Here is an 18,334-nt window from a genome sequence, read left to right on the forward strand (position 1 = left end):
TTTTGGATCGATAACAGTTTTCACTGTATAATTTGATTGATTTGAATCTTCTAAATTATTCCTTAGTGCCTCTTCTATTCCTTTAGAATACTACTTAACCGGTAGCATTCAAATTTGAATATCCTTATTCACCAAATCTGGAGAAGGATTTTCACCACGAATGTGAGGGAAAATCCATGATAAAAGTAGGTCAGAAAAGCTCAATCAACTCAGTCTTTGTCAGAAATTCTCTGGAGTCGTATCGCTGGAGCTTTTTCCAGTTGAAATGTTGCATTGTCAGTAAATGTTGCAATTGCGTGTATTTTGCTGTTTTGTTTTCTAATTCTAATTAGCATTTTTGTGAAGTACCATGGAAATGGTGAGATAATAATTTTATTTCTTTTAATTCTTATTAAATTTCCAACTCTAATCAAAATTATCTTGACAATTTTGAGTACCTTCTCAGTTACATAATTCTCTCACGACATAGAATAAAATTTATTTAGACCAATTATTGTTTTGCGTGGTTATTTATAAACGCACGAAAAAACATTCGTGAAGTCAAATCAGCTCATAACATACTTCTCATTAGTTTAGAGACTTTCGTCTTTAGCAGTTGGGTACCGGGAAAATTGTTGAGTTTTGAGAAAAAATTGTGTAGAACATTGAGTTATCAACATCTTTGGTGAATTTGTGGAATATTACGGTAGCAATGGTGGGTAGAAAAATGTTCGATAAAGCAATACAGCTTAAAGTATAACAGCGACGAGCTTAATAAAAACTTTACTGAATTAAAATTTCTTATTTGAAATATATCGATAGCTCCATTTCATACCAATCCTTAGAAAAACTTGAAAAACTTTTACTTTAGGAAATACGTTATTCCTAAAATTGAGTTTTATTACGGGAGTGTCGGGCAAATAAGTCAAAAGTTTGTTAAGAACAGAAAGTGACAAAACGCTAAATGACTGGATAAATTCAGTGCTGCCATCTATCAGTAAATAATGAATCAAATACTTTTTTGTTAAAAGATATTGTTAAATATTTGTCACCTTTATGTAGGTAGAATTAGGTTAGGGTAATTGTGCCAAATTTCGGCATAGTTGCATGCAAGCACCAAAGTCTCAACTTTGAAATGTAATTTATCTTTAATAGAAATTGATTTTTTCATTCCTTCTATTTAAGGAGTGTCGCTTAGAACCTTGTAGGCAGTTTATCGTCTTTATTTACTTTAAAATCATTCTTAATACATTTTAAAATGAATAAAAATATAGACATAGCTTTGGTGCCCTATTTCGGCCACCTTCATTCTCATAGTTCCTTGCCCTTCGGGAATTCTTCAAATGTCTTTTTCACGTCATCTCGTTTATCGAAGTTACATTTTTTGTTATTCTTTTGCATTGTATAATTTCTGGATTATGTTAAAACTAAAAAATCATGAAAATTTGAGGAACAAAAAATGTGGCCGGAATTGCAAGCTGACCGGAATTTGGCACACTGACCCTAAGTTAAATATTCTCATCAATATTTTGTGAAGGTTTGTTAAAAGTTTGTTGAATTAACATTTTTTTAACAAGCAGCATCTATTATTAAATAAAATTGAGCCTTATTGTTATATAATTTAACTGCACAAACAAATTGAGAAGCTAAATTACATTATGATATGGCTTAGTTCCATTTAGAGGAGAAAAATCCCAATTTCAAAGATGATGCCCCACTTTCCCTTACAAACCTTTTCTTTTTTTTTGAAAGCAAATGAATCCCTTTGCTTTCTAAATTACATTAGAATAGTTTCTCTGAATTTCAAGATTTCTTCTGTAACATAGTATGAAATGGAACAATCAAATATTTACTCTGAAAAAAAAGTTTTGGCAAATTGACAAGAAAAGTTTGTGAAAAGAATGTTCTTCCACACAGAATAAACAATATTTTGTAAAATTCTTTGTAAATGTTAGTGAATTCCTACACTGTGAGAAATCCGAAAAACTCAAAATAACGTTCCGGAAAAGTTAATGAACTTTATTAGTAAATTATGAAAAAATAAATTGACTAAATGATTTTAGAACTAGTGAAAATATCATGAAAATTTTAAAGCGAAAATAAAGAGCAGTATTTAATTTATTCTGCAACGATATTAAGACACACTGAGAAAAATCCGAAAAAGTTAAAATAACGTTCCGGAAATGTTAATTTTACTATTATGGGTAATTTAGTATTATGGGTTAAAGTTACCCTTTTTCATGTTAAATTTACCCTAAAAAAGGTGTAAAATTAACATTAAAAATGTTGATATATTTTTACACCTAAAAAGTGTTAAAGTTATGAAGGAAAAAAGATAATCGCAGCCTTTTTTTTCTCAGTGTACAAAATGCTTATAAAATCGTATAACCTACAAAAAGTATGTAAACGTTTGTGCTTTTTCACAAACATTGTTCGTAACATAAGAGCTTAACGAACATTTTTGTTCTTTTGTCAGGGCGGAGCATTCTCATACATTTTCCGTACAAAAGTATGGTATATTTTTTCTTAAGTGATTTGTTAGTTTTGGTATAAAACCAAATGCAATCATTTTAAAACTTTTACCAAATGAAAGAGTATCTAATGTTATGCTATTGGCTCAAAATTTATAATGATTGCACGAGGATAACAGTTCCTATAAAACCTATATGAAAAAGAGGTGAAATTCGCAATTTTTTGAATTTTCCTGAAAAATTTTCTATTTGTAACACCAGTAACATTTTAAATTCAATAAAAATATATTTTCTGTACATGTGCCTACCATTTCGTGTTATATTTATTTTTGTGGGATCTAAGAATTAAAAATTATAAAGAATTTAAGAAAAATATACCATTTCTGAATTAAAATGCTCCATCTGTTAGTTAATCATCCTAGTCTTTTGCAAACATTTGTTCGTACGATAAAATAAGGTAATTTGGAACCTTTGGAACCCTTTACAATTTGGGACATTTGAGATTTTCACTGTTTTAGAGATTCAAAAGGAAGAAAAGCCGTTCCATTTTTTTCTTAATCGTTTTTTCTTTCTATTTCGTGGTCTTTGTTTTCTCTTTGTTCATCTGAAACAATAGGAAAAACTTAGATGTCCCAACTTGTAAATGGTTCCAAATTACCTCATTTTGCCCTACATTTTTGTTTGTCTTACAAAATTTTTCGAACAAATTACAAAATCTTACGAACATTTCTTTGTGTTTACGAACATTTACGAACAAATGTTTGTAAAAGAACAGAAAGCATTCGTTAAATGATCATGTTACGCACAATGTTTGTGGAAAAGGTACAAATGTTGCAGCTCTTTTGATGTTCGCCAGAGTTTTCAAATTTAAAGACTTCTAATTTTTACCATTCTGGAAATTTATCGGAAGAGCTGCAACTACACTGAAAAAAATGTTTCGTCAAATTAACAAGACAAATTTGAAAAAAAAACGATGTTCTTCCATACAGAATATGGAAAAGTTTTGTCAAATCGGCGGCCAACTGGATCTTGTTAAAAGTTTGTCAAAAAGGTGTTTTTCTATATAAAATGTAAGAAAAAGTTTTATCAAATTGGTAAATAACATCCTTTTGACAAAATTTCAACAAAATCCATTTGTTCGTTTAACAAGACATTTTTGTCAGAGTATGTAGAACTCGTCAGATACATATTGAATAAAAAATACAAACATTTACAAACTTTTTAGTGGGTTTGTGCGTTATACGATTTACGAGCATTTCGTAAGTCCACAGTAAGAACTCACAAACATTTACGAACAATTTTACGAAATGTTTTTTTTCTACGCATACAAAATGTGGAAAGGTTTTGTCAAATCGGTGGCCAATTGGATCATGTTAAATTTTGTCAAAAAGATGTTTTTCCATATAAAATGTAACAAAAACTTTTGGCAAATTGACAATCAACATACTTTTGACAAAATTTCAACAAGATCCATTTTTCCGTCTAACAAAATTATTTTTCAGAGTACTAAAGCAAATTTAAATAATAAACAGTCTGCCAGTGACTAATACTTAGTATCCTAATCCTGAGTATTTAATGGCATTTAATGCTTAAATGACGGACTTTGTGGCTGGAATCTCATTGATTGACACAGAAAGGAAATTGTATTTTGCAGTTATTTGCCTTACACCAAATGAAAATGGAACATGAGGCTAAAGAGAGCCTGAAATTTGCTCAACAAAATAATCCCACGACTAGTAAGGTTCCTGTAAGAAGTTCATCTGTATTAGAGCTTTTAAAATTTGGAATAATTCAAAAAGAAAAAAAGAAAAATTAGGCGGTTCCCCATTGATTTTCCAATTTTGGCCACTAAATTGCCCAATAACAGTGGCATGTTCTTTTGTCTCTTGAAGGGTAAGGAGTTCAAAGTTCCAATTGTGTGGATCCTTGGGGGTCCAGGATCCGGCAAAGGCACCCAATGTGATAAGATTGTGGCAAAGTATGGCTTTAGTCACTTCAGTACGGGAGATCTCTTGCGCGAAGAAGTGGCCTCTGGGTCAGATCTTGGGAAGGAATTAGCAGCATTGATGTCTCGTGGAGACTTGGTGCAGAATGAGCATGTTCTGGCTTTGCTAGAAAAGGCCATGAGCAAGGTTGCAGGGTCAACGGTTGGCTATCTGATTGATGGGTATCCCAGAGAAAAGTCTCAGGGTAAGATTTTAACTTATCATTAACCTTTGATGGGCCTTTTGGGCTGCTTTTGACCTTTTAGAAAATACAAGTTTCACTATTTTGTTTAGTTTGAAAAAGAAAATTTTCAAATTAACATGAAAAGTTTGTCAAAAGGATGTTTTTCCATATAAAATATTAAGTAATAGTTTTGTTAAATTGGTAAACTTCCTTTTGACAAAATTGTAACAAAATTAACTTGTCCACTTAAGAAAACTCTTTTTTTTTAGATTAGTTAGGATATAGGGGGAGGAAGTGGGCCACCTTTGAAAGTGGGGCACCTTTGAAAATAGGGCGCCTTTGAAATTGTGATTTTATACCTATTTTTAAATAAAATTGAGTCTTATCGTGATATAATTCAGCTTCTCAATCTGTTTGTACAGCTAAATTATATCACGAAAAGATTCAATTTTATTTAAAAATAGGTGTAAAAATTCAATTTCAAAGGTGCCCCATTTTCAAAAGTGCCCCATTTTCTCCTAAAGTAAACATCTTATCTTATTTTAAAAATTTTAATCAGTAATATGCTCAGAATTTTAGGCAAGGTCTTTAATTCCAAGAAACAATTTAATTCCATGCATATTTTGTTGAAAGAAATTTAATTTATTAGAATTTAGTTCTCCTATTAACTTAAGGAAATTTGAGGTTATGTTTGACTTAACCTGTAAAATTCAGATTGTAACGAAAATTCCAAAGTAAAATAATATTTAATAAATTTTAGCCCCTAAAGGCCTCGCCACACTAGGAGCAGTTTTTTTTTTTTTTAAATGCCTTTTTAAAGAAAACTTTCCCTATTCTTGTAGGCTGAAACGTCAGAATTAAAAAAAAGCAATTTTTGACGAAAATCGCTTCTAGTTTGTAGATGCCATAAGGATAAAGTATTTAAAAATAAATAATTTCTAATTCTTCAAGGTGTTGTATCTGTCCAAATTATATGAAAATCTATAATAAGTTACCAATCATAACAACTTCCTAACAACTTCTTCTTCCATCGAAAAAAAAAACTTTAAAAAATACATTCAGTCAGAATTACATATTAAAGGAAATTTGCATAATACAAAAAACCTCATAAGTTTTTGAGGTTATACTTAGCATACACTGGTAAAAATAAAAGGGTCAAATTGACCCTTTTCCAAAGGATGGATCATATTTGACTCTTTGAAAGGGTCACCAGGAACCTTTCGAAAGGGTTACGGTTTTGACATCTATTTAATTCCGGAATAAACGAATGAAAGAACAATGAAAAAGTGATCTTTGGTGTTCGCTCAGATGAGAGAAATATGATATCAGTAATAAGTTTACAATAAAACATGATTTTCGGTCACTAATTTAGCAATGACAAGAAATATTAAAATTTAATTATAAGGTTCTTAATTTGAATATCTTGTGACGTGAAATAGTTCTTAAAATACAAAAACATAACAGATCCTGGATATTTAAAATGTTCCGGGATTCTTCTGTTAAATACCTCAGTGAAATCTTTAAAATTTCCTTAGAGGTTAGATCATACATAACCTCAAAATCAGTAAGATAAATTACCAAACAAATTAATGAAATCCATAAGGCGTTATAGATTCTATTTAAATTTCACGAATGCTTGTAAATGTGTAAACAAGTTAATTGATTTAGCTTTATAAAAGCAATTGTTTTAAAATTATTATTAAGACTTATCCTGGTATTACACTGCGCAAAAAAGTACTAATTGAATTATGATTTCAGGCATTCACGGATGATTTTTTTTAAAATTTTTGATAATTGAAATAAAAGGATTTAGATTTATTTGGTGATTATAAGTCGGAATAAATCCATGAAAATTGGTTTAAGTTTAAAAGAATCTAAAAAATAATCAATATACTTTTTATGAACAATAAATTATTTAAATATTAAAATTAAATAACCCGTCTGACACATGGTAAGGGGCCCCAGCGCTAAGACTTTATTTAACACTCAGCTTTGGGCACTATTTTAGGTTTTAACGCTAAGATTTGAATGGTAGGTCTTAATTAAGGGCTGGATTTTTCCACGGACATCAATGGCGGACGAATGAAATTGTCTCTGACACCTCCTGCTTTTAATGCGAAATAATGTACAAACGGAAGAAGTAACAAGCGCAATAATATGTTTCGTTTAATCAATAGGGGCATTCTCCCTTCCAACGTTCATGCCTTCGAATAATGTGAATTTTCTTTAAGTTTTCCTAAGGGCCTTAAACATTTCTATTAAATATTAGTTAGTTTATTGTCAATTATTGATAATTATGTGACAATCATGTGGAAATCTCTCAAGAAAAGTAAGAGAAATTCACATTATTCGAAGGCGTGAACGTTAGAAGGGAGAGTACTTTCCCCTAATAACGATTGATAGGTTTAAAATAGCAAAAAATACCTCCAAAAAATATCCACGAAAAAATAAACAAAAATACGTAGTTTAGGTTTATGCCCAACACACAATAACTTTTGTTTGTAAATATGTTTTCAAAATTTCCCATGAGAGAAAGCGAGATGACTAGATCTAGATCTCATTCACTCTCATTGAAATATCAAAAACATATTTACAAAACAAAGGTTATTGTGCGTTGGGCATTACAATTTGTTTCACGTATTCACTGCACAATCCTCTACACATAACACATCGTCGCATGATTTATAGTATTAATAAAATCAGGGAAAATCCACTGAAATCACTATGAAAATCTTTGAACAACTTTAAAAACAATTAATCCTTTTGGAAAAAAAATCCATTTTGACAGCTGAGCAACACGGCCGCCTTTTTTATTATTATTAACACTATTTTATTAGTTCCGATGCTTGCCACTACGAGCGCAAAACAGTGTCGTTAACATATATTTCGTAACGGGTATTTTGTATGAGAACTTCTTAAAAGTAAGGTATGATAGATAGGGGTTAATTCAGGCTATAATTTACGCTTAACTGGTCAGACAGGAACTGAAGTTTAACAGAAACATTATTCAACTAAATTTTGTGGGCCAAGTCCGACGTTTAATCGCAAATATATTTTCGAAAATAGGGGAAAGTATTCTTTGGAACGTTCATGCCTTCGAATAATGTGAATTTTCCTAAGACACTTACACTTTTCTATTAACTATTAGTTAACTTATGGTCAATTGTTGATAATTATGTGACAATCATGTGGAAATCTCCCAGGAAACGTAACAGAAATTCACATTATTCGAAGGCATGAACGTTCGAAGGGAGAGTACTTTCCTCTATATTATCGACAATGCGAATATTTAATTTGATAACTCTGTTGTTTTAAATATTACCTTAGAATTTTTTAAGTTTTCGTTTGAAGCATATGCACTTTAAAAATTGAAAATGGGATGAATGCACGATGCTAGCGCCACTAGTAGTGAGCTTCCGTACTCTGAATGTTATAATAATTTACCTATCAAAAGGGGTTGAAGATAACTGAAATCAATCATTTGTTGATAAAATTGGTCAAAAGCTCCCAAAGTTCATCGACAGGGCTATTTTTCTTCCAAAAAGCTGTTAAGTGTTAATTTCACCTGCAACACTGAATTTTTTGTCAATAGGCGCCGCTTTTGAACAGACTATCGGTCCAGTCGATCTCATTCTATATTTAGAATGCGCTGAGGAGACAATGGTACAACGAATTCTATTTCGTGCCTCCCAAAGTGCTCAAGTTCGAGCAGATGACAACGAAGCCACAATTAAAAATCGTATTCATATTTTTCACACAAACACCGAAGAAATTCTCTCACAGTATGGTGATAAAGTTAAACGGGTACTGTAGATCTTGTACTTTTATTTTTAACACTCCCACTAATATAGCAATTAACTTTTGGGCTGACAAATATTTGTGTATCTTTTTTGCAGGTTCCCGCTGATCGTTCTATCGATGAGATTTTCAGCGATGTTACTAAATATTTAGATGAATTGTTGGCCTCAAAGAAATAATAGATGTTCGCTTCTCAACTGTTTACTCTCTCACGCAAAAGCAAAAATGACTTCATGATGTACAATTAAAATGTTCAACTAAATTCAATGGTTCTTTTCTGATGCTTGGCATTTATGACAGGGTTCTAATTGAACTTGTGAATGCATAAAAATTCCAGGGAATTTTCCAGCCAGCTCCAGTTTGCGCAATGAAGGCTTTTCTGATCGTATTTGCAATTTTTTACGTTGTCTATTTGAGTGCAGATCATATTTGCGAAAATACAAATACGGAACATCTGCTAAAGTTCCATCCAACGAGACACTGTCAACGTTCCAATAAGTCAATTGTAGCTTTAGGAAATTTCCGTACGGTGAAAGAATGTGAGGATTTTGCTCGTGAAAGCCATGCTCTGGCCTTTAATTATGCTCCTGCGGACAGGGGAACGGTTAACAAGTATGAAAAGGGCAATGAGACTTCAAAGGGTTACGTTCACAATAAATTGCCATCTGGGAAGGATATAATTGAACAATCCGAAGAATACTACAATTGTCAGGTGCTGCAATGTCCTGAAATTAGGAATTTCTCCTCAATGGTCAACGATACAAGATTCGAATACTACAGCCTCTTTGCTAATCCTCCTCGTAAGAACAAACACTAAAAACGATACAAGCGCCACTTGCGGCTTTCAGACAAAGTTTGAATGCTCGAAAAAGTTATTAGGTGTATTACCTTATTTTTCGACCTCCAGCATTTCCTTTAATTTTCAGCCCCTGATAACGCAACCTGCGTCCCAGGACTTGGGATGTTCATCTATTTCGACAAACCAGAAAATTTTTCCAGAGCCTTCAATATCTGCCGAGAAGTTAACGGAAGTCTAGCGCATATTTTAACCGAAGTTCGCACAAATTCCCTATCTAAATTAATCAGGAGTAAATTTAACAGTACTCACCGGGAAATGGCCTTTATTGATTTAAAAGAAAAGGAACAAAATGGAACTGCACCTAAATTTATTTTTGAAACATCGGAAAATTTTACACTGGATTGTTTTCCTTACAGAGCATGGAGTCCGGGATTTCCCAGGTAATTTTGCTATGCTTCTTATTCAGAGAGGATGATAATCTCTTTCCGGAAAGACACTCCTTCTCCCTGAATTAAATTTTGTGATTTTCTTTTCTGTTTGGGCTCTATTTTAGAAGATTCAAGCATACAGCTTGTGCAACAATAACTCTAGACAATTCTTGGAAGGTGGTTCCTTGCTCTAAGAAACAACCATTTATCTGCGAGATTTTTCCAACAGGACCTGACAAAAGGATTCGTCCGTTGAGAAAATGTTCAATTAGGAAATCCAATAATCCTTGAAAGTTTGATTGGATATCTTCTTCATTGTTTAACAGGTTATCGTGAGGTTATGTTGTTTCTAGCCTCAAAATAACTAACACATTTGGTAATAAAAAATAAAACTAATAAATCAATTTAATACATACCTTTCTTTTACATAACATTGAAAATAAATTGACATCTGAAACAAACTCCAAAAAGAGCTAGTTTTTAATTAAACAGTCTTTTAACCCAAAAAAAAACAGTTAGGCTAACCTTTGCCGTTTTTTCAAAGAATTGAAAATACTGTAGAGCCTCGCTATAGTCCATATTTGGTTCCAGATTTGACACTTGCGTCGCATTATAGTCCATGTCATTTTTTAAAATGATCAACGACTTTTAGTATTGAAATTGGTCGACGACTTCCATTTTCTTTGCGATTGTGGTACTTGTCCTCGCTCTCTTCATTATGGATCACAATTATCACAACTACTCAATAAAGTTTGCCAAAAATATTAAAATAATTATGACAACATTGCATGACGCGTACTAAAAAACATAACCTAACTTAAATAAAATTGTGGACTATAGAGCGATGGCCTATAGCGGGGTTGTACTGTATGCTCTAAGAATTGTATTTCTAAATACATATTTCTGGATGAAATCAGAAGAAGAATGCTAAAAATGAATCTAGGAATCGATTTCAATCGCTAGATCTATTAAAATCGGACAAAAAAAGAATGTTTGACTCCAAAAAACAAATAGGCTAACCCCTTACCGTTTTTTCAAAAATCGAAAATCTGCTCTATAAACCGTAATTCTCAATATTTCTGGATGAAATCAATAAAAAATGCTAAAGATGAATCTAGAAATCGATTTCAATCACTAGATCTATTAAAAATAGATAGGCTAACCCTCTGGAATTCTTGAATAAAATTAAAAGTTGAAAAGCTATTGAATAGGTATTAAAATCAAAGACTCTGCCAGTAAAAATAAATACAGTGAGACCTCGATAGAGTCAACTAATTATTTTCTGGTCTGTTGACTCCGTTGACTCTATTGGATTCGTTGATTCTATTGGAGTCCGAAAAAAATCAATTAAAATATGAAATTTCGATACAAAAGGGTATTATTTTATGATTGTACTAGATCATTGATAAATTCAAAACATTAGTCGAATATTATTTCATTAACCCATAAATTCTACACACTCTGGCCCAAAAAAAAAAACAAATATGTTTGGGGAAAAGTTGGAGATTAAGGATTGATTTTTCATTATTAGTAAATATCTTAACTATAAATTACTCTCAATGTGGTAATTTTGTGGTCCATCCACAGTGTTACGATAAGGAAATGGTGTCCTAAAGATTTCTTTTTTCACTTTTTGTTTAGAAGAGCTCCGTAGATATTTAATTATTAAAAATTCTGATGCAATTAATATTATAACCTAGAATTTCTTTTAAATTTATGGTGTATAAAAGAAGAGATTGAATGTTCCTTTTGTTATGCCGTGGCTGTAAACTTCACAAAAAGAGCGAAAAAACCGGGAATAAAACCAATTTTTCTCATTTTCTCCTTGTTCTGTAATATTCGCGATAAATGGTTCAAGATATCGGCTTGGAGTCTTCGAATGACCCCCTAATAAATCAATCTGAGGATTATTAATACAATCCTCATTTCCTTCCTACCCCTCCCCTTCACCAGTAAGATTGTTTTTTATGATTACAGGAAATCACGTCATACTGTTTTTTTTTTCGAAAGATTCATAATCTTCCAGTTGACTTATGAGGCGTCGTCCGAAGCCTCTAATCAATATCTTTAACCATTCTGCACTTTAATCTTAAATGTACAAAATAAGGAAGTTTTAACCGTTTTTTGTTGGCCAATTTCAATTTTCTGTCGCTTATTTTGTTTTTGATCCATATTTTCTTTTGAGATATTAATCTTTTAAATTAAAACTGTAGCTTAAAATTAATTTACACGTTTTCTTTAGAAGAGTAATTTTTATGGTCGTTTAGTCGTTTGTCATGTACACTTTTTTAAACAAGTAAATTTATTAAAAAGTATGAATAAATTTCGTAAAAGTTTTTTCGCTATGTTGTATTCAAAAAAACCTAGCATCCTATACGTTTTACTTTACATTACAAATTTCCTTACATTACGCTCATAGGCCGAAACAAAAAAATCTAAAGACAAGAGAGAAAAGACAAGAGAACTTTCAATCGGCCAAAACGTTTAAAATCACGAAAAGAAAATTATTTTGTTGGAAAATATTTAGACGGTTAATATACAAATTTTATCATAATAATTACCATGTACTTACATAAATGTTTTTCTTGTGTTTAAAAACGTTACGGCGTTATCACACTTGCACATTAAAATTTTAATGTGATTCACATTAATTGTCGCTTGTGAGCGTCCAAATGTGTTATTTGTGTCGTTGAGTCACTTAATATTTAGGGTTTTTCCATTTATTGATAAAGAAGTGGACTTGGCCTGCAAAAATAAGTTTAAATTTTCCTAAAGCATAAATATTTTTCACATTAAAAAATTAAAGAGAAAATCGCATTAATTTTTCGCATTAATGCTATAAATCAATTTATATCAAATTTTGCGGGCCAAGTCTACCTTTTTATCAACAAAAAGATCAAATTTTGAATATAAAATGATTCAAACACACAAATTACACATTTGGACTCTCACCAGCGACAATTAATGTGAATCATATTAAAATTTTAATGTGCAAGTGTGATAACACAGTTACGCTTATAGGCCGAATGAAATAATCTTAAGACAAAAGAGAAAAGGCAAGAGAACTTTCAATCGGTCAAAACGTTTAAAATCACGAAAAGAAAATTAATTTGTTTGAAAATAATTAGACGGTTAATATACAAATTTTATCATAATAATTACCATGTACTTTCATAAATATTTTTCTTGTGTTTAAAAACCTTACACTGATACACCAAAATATTGATTTTAATTTCGAAAAAATCATAATAAAATCATATAATATTATTAGTTCTATAATAAAGGAAAAGTTAACTCTATCGGAGTCAATTTGGACTTAAGTTAATAATATCAGAGTCTGTAGAGTAAAAAAAATAGCTGTTGACTATTGGAGATTGACTCTATCGAGGTCCCACTGTAGTCCCATTTTCCCATGCACAGGATTGATCAATTTAATTTTGGGAAAAGAAAAAAAGTAACAATAAAATGTAAAGAAGATTTTGCAATAAAATACCTAGGCAACAATGATTTCTTTTTGTTAAAAAAATGTGTAAATCGCAGTTTTGGGTTCAGCAGGACAATTTGAAGGATTTGAAGAGAAGAAGCCTCAAGAAGTGTTCCAAACGTTCCAAATGTACAAATTTTTCATGCGCAGCGAAGTGCCTCGGCCTTGTTTGTATAACTCTCGGGCATTTTATCATTCTACCATTCGATAGACTATCCATGCTACAGCCCAGAGAGTCCGGATGATGTCAAATCCAGTGTCATATGCTCGTTCAACTGGCAATGTGTTTGTGGTAATGTTTTTTCGAGTGTAGAAAATTTTAATTGGGAAATTTGTTAAAAAAAATTAAAAGCAAAAGATGGCTCAACATCCTGTCTTGATGCGCGTTGTTGGCTTCTCAATAACAGCCGCCAATCGGGCTGGAGAAATAATCCGGGAAGTGATGAATAAGGGAGAACTTGGAATTGTTGACAAGGTAACAAAAAGCAAGCAGGAAAAGTAATTTATCTGGCTGGAGAGTATGAGATTAATTATCGTCTTCCTCGTGAATGATTTTTCCAGGGCAAAGATGACTTGCAAACTGAAGCAGACAGATCAGCTCAGAGATGCATCGTGGCATCACTGAATAAACTCTTTCCCAAGGCAAAAGTTATTGGTGAGGAGGGAAATATTGATTTGAAAATACCACAGGATTGGTATACAAATGAGCCTGATCAGGATTTTCTCAAGAACAAATGTCCAGAATCCTTGAAGAATGTTTCAGAGGAGGATCTGGTAATTTGGGTGGATCCTCTGGATGGAACATCTGAATACACTCAGGGATTCCTGGAGCATGTGACCGTTTTAATTGGGGTTTCTGTGAATGAACGTGCAGTCGGGGGAGTTATTCATCAGCCCTACTTCAAGACAGACACAGGAAAGATTGGACGCACCATTTGGGGAGTTAAGGAGCTGGGAATTGGAGGAATTAGTCCTGCTACTTTGCCAAATAATAAATTCGTGGTCACCACAACAAGATCACATTCAAATGCAGTTGTCCAGAGTGCTCTGGACGCTCTCAAACCCGATGAAATCCTTCGAGTTGGAGGAGCTGGATACAAAATTATCCAATTGCTTGAGGGAAAGGCACATGCGTATGTCTTTGCCAGTGCTGGATGCAAGAAATGGGACACCTGTGCTCCAGAGGCTGTCCTGGAAGCCAATGGAGGCACCCTAACCGACATGATGGGGAATCACTATTTGTACGGGAAGGGTGTTCAATTTCCCAACAAAGGAGGAGTTCTGGCCACAGCCAAAGGTGTCAACTACCAAGATGTTTTAGATAGGATTCCACTTCACATAAAAGAGGCGATATCGAAGAATATGTAAAAAAAAAATATATGTCAGTAATGTTATTAAATGACAAAGTTTTAAGGGAAAATCAAGTTTATTGATCTTTTACAAAAAAACTACATTGTTAGTGAAAGTTCTGTAGGACGAGTTGGTATTCCAAATGAAATCAATAATATCGTCGTACTGAACGGGAACTTTCTCTCATGAACTGCGAACTCGTTCTTCAGCTATTCTTCTTAAAGTGAGCAAAATTTCTCAAATGTTGCTGCCAAGAGCAAACACCCACTTATGTTTCTCTATTTAAAAAAAAAATTAATAAATAAACACAGAAATTTGTGGCCAAATGGTCCATTTCGAGTTGAAATTTGCATAGAAATTTTGAGTTACCACCAACAATTTTATTTAATTGCTTTTAGGAAGAACGGAAAAACAATAAAGCTTGTTTTTTTTTAAATAAATACAGACAGAAGCTGACGAAAGTTTCAAATAGAAAATAAATAATAATTATTGCTTTAACCCATTCCTTACCATTGTATTATACATCATACGCAAATTGAGTGATTTTTGATGATTTATTTCTGGGCAATTTTTATCCGAATTGCTGTCGGGAATGGATTTTTATTTACTTTAGTCCTTCAATTACTTGGAAAAAATAGTCCGACAGAGATGAAAATACATTTTGTTATTATTTTCTTGCTTTGCGGAAGGTCATGCAAAATTTTTGCTCAAAATGGTGGACGGAAAATACGACATCCCGTCGAATTTGTTAAAATTGGTCACTTTCCTCTTTCCTGATTTGAATTCTAGTTGCCAATTGGTGTTCTTGGATAGTTACTCTATCTAAAGCAATAGAGTTTGTAATGAATTAATGCACAGAATTTAAGTTCAGTGACCGTTAAGACGTGTGTTTGACAGAGGCTCCCCGCGCCCCCATTATGAGATATTTTTTTTTCTTTTCAAAAAAATCATCTACTAATCTGTAGGAAACTAATCCCAAAATATGAACATTCTATCTCAAGTATTTCTGGTACATTGACTGAATGGGTTAATGTTTTTCAGGTGCAAAAGTACGATAAAAGCATGTAAAAATCCAGTACAGAAAATCAATAACAATTTGAAACGGCTTTTATTTTTTATCTAGATATGGGAGTTGAGGTTTAAAAGCCGGTAATAAACCTAGATTAGCTTATTGTAGGTGGGATTCTTAACCCTTTAACGACGAGACACTTTTTACGGACCGAAAATCAACAATAAAAATTAAACTGAGAAACATAATCAATGATAAGTCTTACATCTAACCTTGGAAAGTCCAACAGAGTCTGATTCGGTGTATTTTGTGATTCTATGACCGATAGGAACAAAAATAGCCCAAAAATTTAAGTAATTTTTCTGAGAATACCAATGAATAATATTTTTCACTTTAATGAAAAATATTACGTATGAGTATTGTAGTTTTTATTGCCAGAAGGGTTTTGCTTAAAAAAATTGGAAGTATAAAAAATAAATAACATCAATAATGAATTTGAGAATTTAAAAATTCGCCATTTTTGAGCTTAAATATTTACTACATAGCAAATAGCTAGAGACTTGCAAAAATATTCTAGGTTCCTTCAACCTTCTACTTTACAATAAGAAAATATTTATACACTTCTCTTACTTCGCATAATCGTCGATCACCGGATGCAATTCGGGAGTACATTTGTAACACTCAAGATGAATTGGGTTAGCAACATACTTCTCTTTACTTTTTTTCTTTCATTTTTGTTCTCTTTTGTTTACGTTTTTGTTTTTCTATCCTTTTTTCTTTACTTGCCACAAATTTGTAAGAGGGAATCACCCTATTTTTTGTGGGTTTTAAATAAATTGAATTGAATTGAATTGAAAAAAATAACTTTAGGTAGTCAGGAAAAATGATTTTCTTTATGGGACACCGGTGTTCCAATCGTCCTTGCCTTAAAGGGTTAATGTGAGCTACACTAACGGCCAAAACATTAAATACACCCTTCGTAAGCTTAAATACACGTGATTTGGACCGGGAAAACGCTGTAATATCCAGTTCTATTGACTGAAATAGTTTCATATATAAACCTAAGAACAGTTTTAAACAAGATTTGAGAAAATACATGAGCTACAAAATTTATAATTTGAGGATCAGTCAAAAATTAGCTTTTTGGAAGAAAATGCAAAAGTAGCCCCACATCCTAAAACTGATCTAATCTTTTAATAATCATTTAATATAAGCTAAATACTATTAGTAAATATTATTAAGAGTCAGAAAAACTGAAAATAATACCGAGGGAATATTTTTGGTACGGATTGTGGTCGGTTTCCGGTGTGATGTGTTCTGAAAGGGGTTTCTTCCTTGAATATTGAAATTTTCAGCCCAAATTCTACTTTTTCATATATTTTTTATTATTTTTCAAATTTCTTCTTATTATTGTTGCAATTTCATTTCTTTTACTTAATTATTTTATTTAAAAAACATGAATAAAATCATCAAATTCAGTTTTCCTCGAAGAATTTTCCTTTAGCTTTGATAAGCGCCTCACATATTCGAGGCATCCTGTTGATCAATTTCTCCAAAATGTCTGAAGGAACTCTGCCCACATATCCTGAAGTGTTTCCACCAAGATTGGAACTGATGTCGGCGCCTTCTCTCGAACCATCTTGTCTAGAAAATTTCAGAAAATTTCGATGTGGTTACAATTGGGTGATTGGGGTGGCTAATGCATGTATTTTAGGACCCTGCGTTTCTCTTTCTCAAGAAGGAAACCTCTACAAAGCTTTGAGGAATGCTTGAGATCGTTATCCTCTTGGAAAAAAAAACCCACGCCCAATAAACCGAATGCATTAGCCACGCCAGTCACCCGATTGTAGCCTCATTGCAATTCTCTTGGATTTTCTCGACCACAAGGTTCGATATTTGGCGCGACATCAGTTCCAACCTTGGTGGAAACACTTCAGGATGTGTGGGCAAAGTTCCTTCAGACATTTTGTAGAAATTGATCAACAGGATGCTTCGAATATGTGAGGCGCTTATCAAAGTTAAAGGAGGATTCTTCGAGGAAAACTAAATTTGATGATTTTATTCATGTTTTTTAAATAAAATAATGAAGTAAAAGAAATGAAATTGCAACAATAATAAGAAGAAATTTGAAAAATAATAAAAAATATATGAAAAAGTAGAATTTGGGCTGAAAATTTCAATATTCAAGGAAGAAACCCCTTTCAGAACACATCACACCGGAAACCGACCACAATCCGTACCAAAAATATTCCCTCGGTATTATTTTCAGTTTTTCTGACTCTTAATAATATTTACTAATAGTATTTAGCTTATATTAAATGATTATTAAAAGATTAGATCAGTTTTAGGATGTGGGGCTACTTTTGCATTTTTTTCCAAAAAGCTAATTTTTGACTGATCCTCAAATTATAAATTTTGTAGCTCATGTATTTTCTCAAATCTTGTTTAAAACTGTTCTTAGGTTTATATATGAAACTATTTCAGTCAATAGAACTAGATATGATAGCGTTTTCCCGGTCCAAATCACGTGTATTTAAGCTTACGAAGGGTGTATTTAATGTTTTGGCCGTTAGTGTACTTCAAAATGCGTGAGCGTTTGCTGTAGAACCGAATCAGGGGGAGTAATAGGACGGATTAGGACAAACTGACAAAGTGATGATATATGGCTGAAATGTTATGCCCAACGCCCAACGCACAATAACTTCTGTTTTTAAACATATTTTCAAAATTTCCTACGAGAGAGAGCGAGATGACTAGATCTACATTTCATTCACTCTCTCGGGAAATTTTGAAAACATGTTTATAAACAAAACTTATTGTGCGCTGGTCATTAACCAAAATGTCCTT

At 32.3% G+C, this 18,334-nt stretch overlaps 3 protein-coding genes across 5 annotated transcripts; all 3 read left to right on the forward strand.

The window, feature by feature from the left end:
• The first annotated feature begins 211 nt into the window (after nt 1-211).
• Nucleotides 212-8,684, forward strand: LOC129799916 (adenylate kinase isoenzyme 1). Of its 3 annotated transcripts, none has more exons than XM_055844211.1 (4): nt 212-358; nt 4,343-4,640; nt 8,212-8,423; nt 8,516-8,684. In XM_055844211.1, the coding sequence occupies exons 1-4, from the start codon at nt 350-352 to the stop codon at nt 8,594-8,596; spliced, it is 600 nt and encodes a 199-aa protein (XP_055700186.1). In that variant the 5' UTR covers nt 212-349; the 3' UTR covers nt 8,597-8,684. The 3 variants fall into 3 exon arrangements, with proteins under 3 accessions (XP_055700186.1, XP_055700187.1, XP_055700185.1); XM_055844212.1 differs by lacking the exon at nt 212-358 and adding an exon at nt 460-694; XM_055844210.1 differs by lacking the exon at nt 212-358 and adding an exon at nt 3,973-4,197.
• A 75-nt stretch (nt 8,685-8,759) lies between these two features.
• On the forward strand, nt 8,760-9,751 carry LOC129799915 (uncharacterized). Its single transcript, XM_055844209.1, has 2 exons — nt 8,760-9,217; nt 9,344-9,751. The coding sequence occupies exons 1-2, from the start codon at nt 8,785-8,787 to the stop codon at nt 9,658-9,660; spliced, it is 750 nt and encodes a 249-aa protein (XP_055700184.1). The 5' UTR covers nt 8,760-8,784; the 3' UTR covers nt 9,661-9,751.
• A 3,574-nt stretch (nt 9,752-13,325) lies between these two features.
• On the forward strand, nt 13,326-14,552 carry LOC129799917 (3'(2'),5'-bisphosphate nucleotidase 1). The gene is made up of 2 exons (XM_055844213.1): nt 13,326-13,603; nt 13,690-14,552. Exons 1-2 carry the CDS (start codon nt 13,487-13,489, stop codon nt 14,494-14,496), a joined length of 924 nt encoding a protein of 307 aa, XP_055700188.1. The 5' UTR covers nt 13,326-13,486; the 3' UTR covers nt 14,497-14,552.
• The last annotated feature ends 3,782 nt before the right edge of the window (nt 14,553-18,334 follow it).

This window comes from Phlebotomus papatasi, chromosome 1 (assembly GCF_024763615.1).
Source record: "Phlebotomus papatasi isolate M1 chromosome 1, Ppap_2.1, whole genome shotgun sequence".
Lineage (NCBI taxonomy): Eukaryota > Metazoa > Arthropoda > Insecta > Diptera > Psychodidae > Phlebotomus > Phlebotomus papatasi.